Consider the following 12,020-nt stretch of genomic DNA (forward strand, 5'->3'; position numbering starts at 1 on the left):
CTTAGGACCTATTCCCCTGGAATCACTAGTGTCGACACAGGAATCAGAGTCCATGTCGGTATCAGTTTGTACTACTTGTGCAAAATTGTATGTGACCCAGAGGGGTCCCTGTGGATGAAAGGCAGAACTATTAAAAATCACATCTTCAACAGATTATTTTCAGTTTTCTGTATAAGATTCAGGGGGTCATTCCGAGTTGTTCGCTCGTTGCCGATTTTCGCAACGGAGCGATTAAGGCGAAAATGCGCATGCGCATGGTACGCAGTGCACATGCGCTAAGTATTTTAGCACAAAACTTAGTAGATTTACTCATGTCCGACCGAAGAATTTCCATCGTTGAAGTGATCGGAGTGTGATTGACAGGAAGTGGGTGTTTCTGGGCGGAAACTGGCCGTTTTCTGGGAGTGTGCGGAAAAACGCAGGCATGCCAGGATAAAACGCGGGAGTGTCTGGAGAAACGGGGGAGTGGCTGGCAGAATGCAGGGCGTGTTTGTGATGTCAAACCAGGAATGAAACGGGCTGAGCTGATCTCAGTGTAGGAGTAAGTCTCGAGCTACTCAGAAACTGCTAAGAAATTTCTATTCGCAATTCTGCTAATCTTTCGTTCGCAATTCTGCTAAGCTAAGATACACTCCCAGAGGGCACGGCCTAGCGTGTGCAATGCTGCTAAAATCTGCTAGCGAGCGAACAACTCGGAATGACCCCCTCAGTCCAACCTCTTACCGATATGATTCACACTACCATGTAACCTTTCACCCAGTCAGGCTCTTGGTGTCATATTACACCTCTGTGTCCCTAACATGTCTCCCACAGAGGAAGAGTTCCCTGCCACAGACATGTCACACATATGCACAACCACACCACAGACACTCCGGGACTTATAGGGGACAGACCCACAGTAAAATCTGTCAGAAGGACACAGATAGGATTTTCCAGTTCACAACCCAGCACCAGTAACACAATGTCTGTGAACACAAAATGCCCACTGACATGCAGTGCTTTTATAATGTTAATCACACAATTATATAGCACCAAATTCACTGTGCCCCCCCCTCCCCCCCCCTGTTTTGCACCCTGATACTTGTTCAGCAGTGGAGAAGGACCAGCGTTCTTCTCTGCAGTCTGGAAGAGAGAAAATGGCGCCGAGCAGTGTGCTGGCTGACTGAGGAGGAAGCTCCACTCTTCAATGGTGTGTTTCTCCTCAGCTTTTATGAGGTCATTTTTTATACTGGCGGGGGTAGGACTGTGCCTCAGCAACTTATGCCCCTTATTTATGCCAGTTTCCATAGGTTTCATGCTGCCCAGGGCGCCCGCGCCCTGCTGTGCCTGTGTATGTGTGGGCAACATGGCGCGCTGCGCTCCCGCTAGCCGCGCGGTACCTTTAGCCGTCACTTTCTTGATTGAAGATCTGTCTTCTAACACTCACCTGTCTTCTGACTTCTGGCTCTGTGAGGGGGGTGACGGCGTGCTGTGGGAGTGAGCATCTAGGCACGGCTAGCGTTCAGTTCCCTTCAGGAGCTAATGGTGTCCTGTCAGCCAGAAGCAGAGCCATGAAACTCTTTAGGAAGTTAGTTCCTACTTCTGCCCCCTCAGTCCCACGAAGCAGGGAGACTGTTGCCAGCAGTTCTCCCTGAAAATAAAAAACCTAACATAAGTCTTTTCAGAGAAACTCAGTAGAGCTCCTCTGGAGTGCATCCAGTCTGCCTGGGCACATTTCTAAAACTGAGGTCTGGAGGAGAGGCATAGAGGGAGGAGCCAGTTCACACCCTTGAAAAGTCTTAAAGTGCCCATGGCTCCTGCGGAACCGTCTATACCCCATGGTACTGAAGTGGACCCCAGCATCCTCTAGGACGTATGAGAAAACAATGATATACTGTACCTATGTTATATTGTATGCATACCCTTTTAATATCAAATATATATATATATATCTGAGCGTTGGACCTCAGCTTACGTGTGCGACTGCTTGCTTTCTCTTAAGGGATATAGTACTGTGACGTTCAGCGCACTTTTATCGTATATGGTAATAAGATGCGCCTTGCGTTCGCAGTATATATTAACGCTGGCATTGTAATGTTTATTTAGAAATCATTTAAAATTCACAAATGTATAATATCTTTTTTTTGTAAAAGCAATGGAAAGATGCCCGGATCACACAGTCTCTGCAGTCCTTGGATACCAAAAATATTTTTCAACTTTATTTATTTTATAAACTGTGTATATTGATAAAATACTGCATGCTCTTTATTTACTTTTTTAATGACAAATTAATTTTCAGCAGCGATCTTCAAATTTGCTAATAATACAAACATGTGAGTGTACTGCGTTCTTGTTACCTGGTGACATGGTACAGACGTTGTGTGTAGGTGGGAATGGGCCGGCCTACCTGAGAGATTGTCTTTTGGAAATACATTATAAACAACAGTAGAAGAAGGCAACCTTGGTATAGGAATATATATTCAGAGAGACGGAAAATAACCTTCTTGATTAAACGTTGTTAGTTTGGGCTGCTACGTGTATGGAATGCCTCCTAGTGTGATACCTTCCCGATTCACTCCTCACGTTAAAACCAGGGGTTGATCAAGGTGTCTCCTACCAAAGAAAAGAGAAGATCAATCATTATAAACCGATACATTCGATGGTAAAATGTCCTTTTATATCAGTTGTGTACTTATTGTTTTGGATCACACCTTTTGTTTTTAAATCAATTTTTTAGATGAAAACTGCATAAAAACACACCTATGGGTCATTAATGACCCATAACATAGCACCATACACCACATTCCATTTAAAACAATTACATGTGTAATATTCATCTGTGTTCCCCATGAGTCACTCCGTAGGAGCGCTAAGGGCCTGATTCTTAGCTGTACGCTAATCCAATGGTTTGCATACAACTATGATGGTGGGGGGAGTGCACATATGCAAAACGGATCCTGCGCCATCGCAAACAGTGCAAGGCTGTGACCGCCTGGGGGTGGCGGTGGGCAGCACTCCCAAAAATGGGGGAGCGTAGTTTACATTATCTGGGAGTACCAGTGTCTGTGTCTTCTGATGCATGGCTACTCCGGAAGCCTGAACAGCCCGGCCATCCTGAGAAATCTGAGGGCCCCGGAAGACTGAACAGCCCGGCCATCCTGAGTAACCTGAGGGCCCTGGAAGTCTGAACAGCCCAGCTATACTGAGTGACCTGAGGGCACCGGAAGCCCGAACAGCCCAGCCATCCTGAATAACCTGAGGGCACGGAAAGTCTGAACAGCCCAGACATCCTGAGTGACCTGAGGGCTCCGGATGTCTGAACAGCCCGGCCATCCTGGGTAACCTGAGGCCCCGGATGGCTGAACAGCCTGGCCATCCTGAGTAACCTGAGGGCCCCGGAAGCCTGAACAGCCCGGCTATCCTGAGTGACCTGAGGGCACAGAAAGTCTGCACAGCCCGGACATCCTGAGTAACCTGAGGGCCCCGGAAGCCTGAACAGCCTAGCCATCCTGAGTAACCAGAGGGCACGGAAAGTCTGAACAGCCCAACCATCCTGAGTAACCTGAGGGCCCCCGGAAGTCTGAACAGCCCGGCCATCCTGAGTGACCTGAGAGCCCCGGAATCCTGAACAGCCCAGCCATCCTGAGTAACCTGAGGGCTCCGGAAGCTTGAACAGCCCGGCCACCCTGAGTAACCTGAGGGCACGGAATGTCTGATTAGCCCGGCCATCCTGAGTAACCTGAGGGCCCCGGATGCCTGAACAGCCCGGCCATCCTGAGTAACCTGAGGGCACGGAAAGTCTGAACAGCCCGGCCATCCTGAATAACCTGAGGGCCCTGGAAGTCTGAACAGCCCGGCCATCCTGAGGGCCCCGGAAGCCTGAACAGCCCGGCCATCCTGAGTGACCTGAGGGTTAGTTTATAAGATGGCTGATGTTCACGTAAGTGACATTAAATTTCCTCCATGCAGTCTTGCCTGCACAAAATACACTGTTGTGGACCGATATACAAACACAGGACCAGCGATGTCACTGCTATTGAAACAACTGCAGTCCCAGTTTCTGACCATCTATATCAAGGCGGGAAGGGGGGGGGGGGATAAGCTGGACTGCACACCTGATTCGAAATGTAATGAGAGGTGAGACTTGTAGTTTCACACAGAAAAAAAAAAAAAGATAATCCCGGAGGGACACTGTATATACTAAACACTGGTAATCAGAATAATTATAATAAACTCTGTCAAATTGAGGTGCCCTGCATAATTTTGGCCAAATATATGGTCCCACCAACCGCAACCAGATGACTTAATTTCGCCTTGGTAATGTATGGACCCACCAGATCAGGTCACATGGTCGCGGTTGGTGGGCCCATATTTATGGCCAAATTTATGCAAAGCCCCTATATTTTGCTCAATGTTAGATTGAAGAGTTTATTATATATATTCTGATTAGCAGTGTTTAGTATATAGTGTGCACATGGATTTTCTCTGTTTTCTATGTGCATCTACATCAGATCCAAATTGGACAGTGTCCAAAAGTTGAAGTATGAGTTTCAGCTGGCAGTAATAGGGTGGTATATATTACCACTCACCAGTGCTACATTGGAATACTGCACAATTTATTTTAGGCTTGGTACACATCAGGCGATATGTTGGCCGATCCCGTGGATTGGTGCAACATATCGTACACATCATCTGATGTGTACGCGTGGTTGCGCTCTCCTGCCCTCCAATATTGGAGATGTCACATCTGATGTTCTGCACATCAGATGAGACAATCTAGCGGCCGACGGCATGCTCCTGGATGTGGCCACGGAACGATATAGTGCATATCGCACAGTTGCGCAATATATCTTTCTGTGTGTACAGCCACGATCCAGGTTGTTGTGATGTGTATGACTGGAGTTACCTTTCACTGGTTTTTGTAGATAAACTGAAAGTTGTCTTCTGCCCATCCCGTGAGACCTTGAGAGGACACAGTCTACATATATGTCCCAGAAGTCCTGTGCTAATCCCTCAAAGAGAGCATTATGCTTTGGATTAGCTGATTCTTTCAAGTAGACCATGAAGTCCCACAAGCCCATGACCGTATCTGCCACCCGAAGCTTCTTCATCTCCACCAGCTTGTGGGTTGCTGCTTCCCAGCACTCATTGTCAATTTCTCCAAGTCCTCCCGAGTTTAGATGTCCTTGGGATTCTTTATGATACATTGACCTGGCATAGACCGAGGTCACCATGAGAAGACAGATCAGCTGAAGAAACCAGTTGCTCGCTGCAGATTCCATAACCTGTCTTCAAAGGATCTGCAAGTAAGAACAACACAGCAGGTCTGAGGATTAAAATATTTGTTTTGTTTTTATAGTGACAAGCCAAGATGCCAAAGCCATGACTTTAGCCGTAACAAGCTGCAGTGTGTATGATGTGCATGTTAAACTAAAGGAACGCTTAAACTATCCCGAGACACATCCTTACCAGACTGAAAAACAATGGATTACATTCAATATCATCTTATTTGGTGCCTAAAAAGTGATTTACAAGAAGATCGGACCTAATTATCCTTAGATGGCATCTAATAACACTGACAAATTCCCCAAATTATGCATTTTCAGAGCTTGTTGAATTAGGAAATTAGTAGGCTACCTCCAAACTTGTATGGGGACTGCGTTCCACTTTGGTGCTTTCAGAAAAGCAGGGGATTTCAGTGAAATTTGAATTTGGACCATTTGAATACACTGTTATTGTCCAAGTACTGTACATTGTGTCCTTGGTGTGCTGTTTGTCCATTGGAGTGGTACTGTATGCAATACTTTGATTCAGGCACTGGGACCAGTTGATTCTAAAAGATGAGTGCCGGCAGGGTTGGCGCAATATGAATATATATATATATATATATATATATATATATGTATATACACACACAGGTTGAGTACCCCTTATTCAAAATCACACAGTTTTGGTTCCCCCACTGATATTATGACACAAACATATATATATATATATATATATATCTATGTAATATTTCTATATATACACATAATATATGTCATTGTCTCAATAGGGGACCCAAAAATGTGGGATTTTTAATTTTGGATAAGGGATACTCAACCTGTACATATATATATATCCCTTATACATATGTTTGTATATGTTTATATATTGTGAATATATATACTATGCTGTGCCCTATATAGTAGATATATATATATATATATCTTACACTAAAAAAATCCTTTATTAATATTTTTTAGTTGCCTGCACAATTAATTGTGCCTTTTTCTACTCTCTCCTGGTTAACACCAGATGGAAATGATGTTAACTTTATGAGAAAAGTTTGGAGAAGAGAAACTACTTCAAGGAAAAGATTGATAAGATCCTAAATGAAATGTTATGCTCTTCCTCAGTCAATGACCTGCTCATTTCCCTGCCTGTACCCTTTGCCACCTTCTCCTCATTTGATCCCACAAATGAAGATGAAGTATCTACATCCTCCTCATCCTTCTACTCTACTCTGGCTAAGTCTCCTGTGCTTATCCCAACGTTAACTAAAATCTGTAATTTTTCTCTCTCTACTGGTACCTTTCCATCACTGTTCAAGCATGTAGTGATTACTCCCATTCTGAAAAAGAATAAATTCTCATTCTGAGAAAAATTTTATTCTGACCCTAACTCTCTTAAACTACTGTCTCATCTCTCAGCTCCTATAACCCTAGAGGCTACTTGAGAGACTTGCCTACACTCATCTTCCACACTTTCTTAACTCACACAACTTATTGGACCCACTTCAGTCAGGCTTCGTTCCCAACACTCCACAGAGACAGCGCTGACTAAAGTAGTGAATGATCTAGTCACTGTTAAGTCTAAAGGCCATTATTCACTTCTTATTCTTCTAGATCTCTCTGCTGCATTTGACACCGTTGACCACTCTCTCCTTATACACACACTACAATCCCTAGGTCTTCAGGACACAGCCCTTTCCTGGTTCTCATCCTACCTATTTAATTGCTCTTTCAGTGTCCACTTCTCTGAATCCACCTCCAACTCTAATCCATGCTCTCATTATCTCCCGCATTGATTATTGCAATTGTCTCCTTACTGGTCTTACCAAAAACAGTCTCTTACCACTATAATGAATTCTGAATGCACCTGCAAGGCTAATCTTCCTCGCTAGACATTTATTATCTGCTGATCTGCTCTGTCAGTCCCTCCATTGGTTACCTGTTTTCTACCGTATTCAATATAAAATACTTTTACTTAAACACAAGGCTATTAACCAAACTACACCAACATAAATAATAAGATTTCTCTGACGTCCTAGTGGATGCTGGGGACTCCGTAAGGACCATGGGGAATAGCGGCTCCGCAGGAGACTGGGCACAAAAGTAAAAGCTTTAGGACTACCTGGTGTGCACTGGCTCCTCCCCCTATGACCCTCCTCCAAGCCTCAGTTAGATTTTTGTGCCCGAACGAGAAGGGTGCATGCTAGGTGGCTCTCCTGAGCTGCTTAGAGTAAAAGTTTAAATTAGGTTTTTTATTTTCAGTGAGACCTGCTGGCAACAGGCTCACTGCACCGAGGGACTAAGGGGAGAAGAAGCGAACTCACCTGCGTGCAGAGTGGATTGGGCTTCTTAGGCTACTGGACATTAGCTCCAGAGGGACGATCACAGGCCCAGCCATGGATGGGTCCCAGAGCCGCGCCGCCGGCCCCCTTACAGAGCCAGAAGACTGAAGAGGTCCGGGAAATCGGCGGCAGAAGACGTCCTGTCTTCAATAAGGTAGCGCACAGCACCGCAGCTGTGCGCCATTGCTCTCAGCACACTTCACACTCCGGTCACTGAGGGTGCAGGGCGCTGGGGGGGGGCGCCCTGAGACGCAATAAAAACACCTTAGATGGCTACAAATACATCACATATAGCTCCTGGGCTATATGGATGCATTTAACCCCTGCCAGTTTTTCCTTAAAAAAGCGGGAGAAAGGCCGCAGAGAAGGGGGCGGAGCCTATCTCCTCAGCACACAAGCGCCATTTTCCCTCACAGCTCCGTTGGAGGGAAGCTCCCTGACTCTCCCCTGCACTACAGAAACAGGGTAAAACAAGAGAGGGGGGGCACTAAATTTGGCAGATTAATAATACAGCAGCTATATAAGGGAAAAACACTTATATAAGGTTATCCCTGTATATATATATAGCGCTCTGGTGTGTGCTGGCAAACTCTCCCTCTGTCTCCCCAAAGGGCTAGTGGGGTCCTGTCCTCTATCAGAGCATTCCCTGTGTGTGTGCTGTGTGTCGGTACGTTGTGTCGACATGTATGAGGAGGAAAATGGTATGGAGGCGGAGCAATTGCCTGTAATAGTGATGTCACCCCCTAGGGAGTCGACACCTGACTGGATGGTCGTATGGAAGGAATTACGTGATAGCGTCAGCACTTTACAAAAGACTGTTGACGACATGAGACAGCCGGAAAAACAGTTAATATCTTTCCAGGCGTCTCAAACACCGTCAGGGGCTCTAAAGCGCCCGTTACCTCAGATGGTTGACCCAGACACGGACACTGACTCCAGTGTCGACGGTGAGGAAACAAACGTATTTTCCAGTAGGGCCACACGTTACATGATCACGGCAATGAAGGAGGTTTTGAACATTTCTGATACTACAAGTACCACAAAAAAGGGTATTATGTGGGGTGTGAAAAAACTACCCGTAGTTTTTCCTGAATCAGATGAATTAAATGAGGTGTGTGATGAAGCGTGGGTTTCCCCCTATAAAAAACTGCTAATTTCTAAAAAATTATTGGCATTATACCCTTTCCCGCCAGAGGTTAGGGCGCGTTGGGAAACACCCCCTAGGGTAGATAAGGCGCTCACACGCTTATCAAAACAAGTGGCGTTACCGTCTCCGGATACGGCCGCCCTCAAGGAGCCAGCTGATAGAAAGCTGGAAAATATCCTAAAAAGTATATACACACATACTGGTGTTATACTGAGACCAGCAATCGCCTCAGCCTGGATGTGCAGTGCTGGGGTGGCTTGGTCGGATTCCCTGACTGAAAATATTGATACCCTGGACAGGGGCAGTATATTATTGACTATAGAGCATTTAAAGGATGCATTTCTATGCGAGATGCACAGAGGGATATTTGCACTCTGGCATCAAGAGTAAGTGCGCTGTCCATTTCTGCCAGAAGAGGGTTATGGACGCGACAGTGGTCAGGTGATGCGGATTCCAAACGGCATATGGAAGTATTGGCGTATAAAGGGGAGGAGTTATTTGGGGTCGGTCTATCGGACCTGGTGGCCACGGCAACGGCTGGGAAATCCACCTTTTTACCCCAGGTCACCTCTCAGCAGAAAAAGACACCGTCTTTTCAGGCTCAATCCTTTCGTCCCCATAAGGGCAAGCGGGCAAAAGGCCACTCATATCTGCCCCGGGGCAGAGGAAGGGGAAAAAGACTGCAGCAGGCAGCCTCTTCCCAGGAACAGAAGCCCTCCCCCGCTTCTGCCAAGTCCTCAGCATGACGCTGGGGCCTTACAAGCGGACTCAGGTACGGTGGGGGGTCGTCTCAAGAATTTCAGCGCGCAGTGGGCTCACTCGCAAGTAGACCCCTGGATCCTTCAGGTGATATCTCAGGGGTACAAATTGGAATTCGAGACGTCTCCCCCTCGCCGTTTTCCTAAAGTCGGCTTTACCGACGTCTCCCTCTGACAGGGAGGCAGTTTTGGAAGCCATTCACAGGTGATAATCAAAGTACCCCTCCTGCAACAGGGAACGGGGTATTATTCCACACTGTTGTGGTACCGAAGCCGGACGGCTCGGTGAGACCGATTCTAAATCAAAAATCTTTGAACACTTACATACGGAGGTTCAAATTCAAGTTGGAGTCACTCAGAGCAGTGATTGCGAACCTGGAAGAAGGGGACTACATGATGTCTCGGGACATCAAGGATGCTTACCTTCATGTCCCAATTTACCCTTCTCATGCCGTTTGGATGCTCCACGGCACCCCGGGTCTTTACCAAGGTAACGGCCGAAATGATGATACTCCTTCGAAGGAAGGGAGTTTTAGTTATCCCTTACTTGGACGATCTCCTGATAAGGGTAAGATCCAGAGAACAGTTGGAGGTCGGTGTAGCACTATCTCAGGTAGTGTTGCGGCAGCACGGTTGGATTCTCAATATTCCAAATTCGCAGCTGGTTCCGACGACTCGTCTTCTGTTCCTAGGGATGATCCTGGACACAGTCCAGAAAAAGGTGTTTCTCCCGGAGGAGAAAGCCAGGGAGTTATCCGAGCTAGTCAGGAACCTCCTAAAACCGAGCCAAGTCTCAGTGCATCAATGCACAAGGGTTCTGGGAAAAATGGTGGCTTCCTACGAAGCAATCCCATTCGGCAGATTCCACGCAAGAACTTTCCAGTGGGACCTGCTGGACAAATGGTCCGGGTCGCATCTTCAGATGCATCAGCGGATAACCCTGTCACCAAGGACAAGGGTGTCCCTCCTGTGGTGGATGCAGAGTGCTCATCTTCTAGAGGGCCGCAGATACGGCATTCAGGACTGGGTCCTGGTGACCACGGATGCCAGCCTGCGAGGCTGGGGAGCAGTCACACAGGGAAGGAATTTCCAGGGCTTATGGTCAAGCCTGGAGACATCACTTCACATAAATATCCTGAAGCTAAGGGCCATTTACAATGCTCTAAGCTTAGCAAGACCTCTGCTTCAAGGTCAGCCGGTGTTGATCCAGTCGGACAACATCACGGCAGTCACCCACGTAAACAGACAGGGTGGCACAAGAAGCAGGAGGGCAATGGCAGAAGCTGCAAGGATTCTTCGCTGGGCGGAAAATCATGTGATAGCACTGTCAGCAGTGTTCATTCCGGGAATGGACAACTGGGAAGCAGACTTCCTCAGCAGATCAGGCAATAGCTGTAGACGCTCTGGTAACACCGTGGGTGTACCGGTCAGTGTATGTGTTCCATCCTCTGCCTCTCATACACAAGGTACTGAGAATTATAAGATGGAGAGGAGTAAGCACTATATTTGTGACTCCGGATTGGCCAAGAAGGACTTGGTAACCGGAACTTCAAGAGATGCTCACGGAGGATCTGTGGCCTCTACCTCTAAGAAGGGACCTGCTCCAGCAAGGACCCTGTCTGTTCCAAGACTTACCGCGGCTGCGTTTGACGGCATGGCGGTTGAACGCCGGATCCTGAAGGAAAAAGGCATTCCGGATGAAGTCATCCCTATCCTGATCAAAGCCAGGAAGGATGTAACCGCAAAACATTATCACCGCATTTGGCGAAAATATGTTGCGTGGTGCGAGGCCAGTAAGGCCGACGGAGGAATTTCAACTGGGTCGATTCCTACATTTCCTGCAAACAGGAGTGTCTATGGGCCTGAAATTGGGGTCCATTAAGGTTCAAATTTCGGCCCTGTCAATTTTCTTCCAAAAAGAACTAGCTTCAGTCCCTGAAGTTCAGACGTTTGTAAAAGGGGTACTGTATATACAGCCTCCTTTTGTGCCTCCAGTGGCACCTTGGGATCTCAATGTAGTTTTTGGGTTCCAAAAGTCACATTGGTTTGAACCACTTAAATCTGTGGAGTTAAAATATCTCACATGGAAGGTGGTCATGCTGTTGGCCCTGGCCTGGGCCAGGCGCGTGTCAGAATTGGCGGCTTTATCCTGTAAAAGCCCTTATCTGATTTTCCATTCGGACAGGGCGGAATTGAGGACTCGTCCCCAGTTTCTCCCTAAGGTGGTTTCAGCGTTTCACTTGAACCAACCTATGGTGGTGCCTGCGGCTACTAGGGACTTGGAGGACTCCAAGTTGCTAGACGTTGTCAGGGCCCTGAAAATATATGTTTCCAGGACGGCTGGAGTCAGAAAATCTGACTCGCTGTTTATCCTGTATGCACCCAACAAGCTGGGTGCTCCTGCTTCTAAGCAGACTATTGCTCGTTGGATTTGTAGTACAATTCAGCTTGCACATTCTGTGGCAGGCCTGCCACCGCCAAAAATCTGTAAATGCCCACTCCACAAGGGAGGTGGGCTCAT

General features: G+C 47.0%; 1 protein-coding gene across 1 annotated transcript in view; it reads right to left on the reverse strand.

Moving 5' to 3' along the window:
- Positions 1-2,176: 2,176 nt before the first annotated feature.
- The window catches only part of FAM237B (family with sequence similarity 237 member B), a 28,897-nt gene continuing 19,053 nt past the window's right edge, over positions 2,177-12,020 (reverse strand). Inside the window, exons 2-3 of the mRNA XM_063924798.1 lie at positions 4,886-5,279; positions 2,177-2,592 (exon numbers count right to left, since the gene is read on the reverse strand). Coding sequence (XP_063780868.1) covers positions 2,564-2,592; positions 4,886-5,261 — 405 coding nt within the window. The 5' untranslated portion in view covers positions 5,262-5,279 and the 3' untranslated portion in view covers positions 2,177-2,563. The remainder of the gene's footprint in view (positions 2,593-4,885; positions 5,280-12,020) is intronic.

The sequence above is a fragment of the Pseudophryne corroboree genome, chromosome 5 (genome assembly GCF_028390025.1).
Source record: "Pseudophryne corroboree isolate aPseCor3 chromosome 5, aPseCor3.hap2, whole genome shotgun sequence".
In the NCBI taxonomy this organism is placed as follows: Eukaryota; Metazoa; Chordata; class Amphibia; order Anura; family Myobatrachidae; genus Pseudophryne; species Pseudophryne corroboree.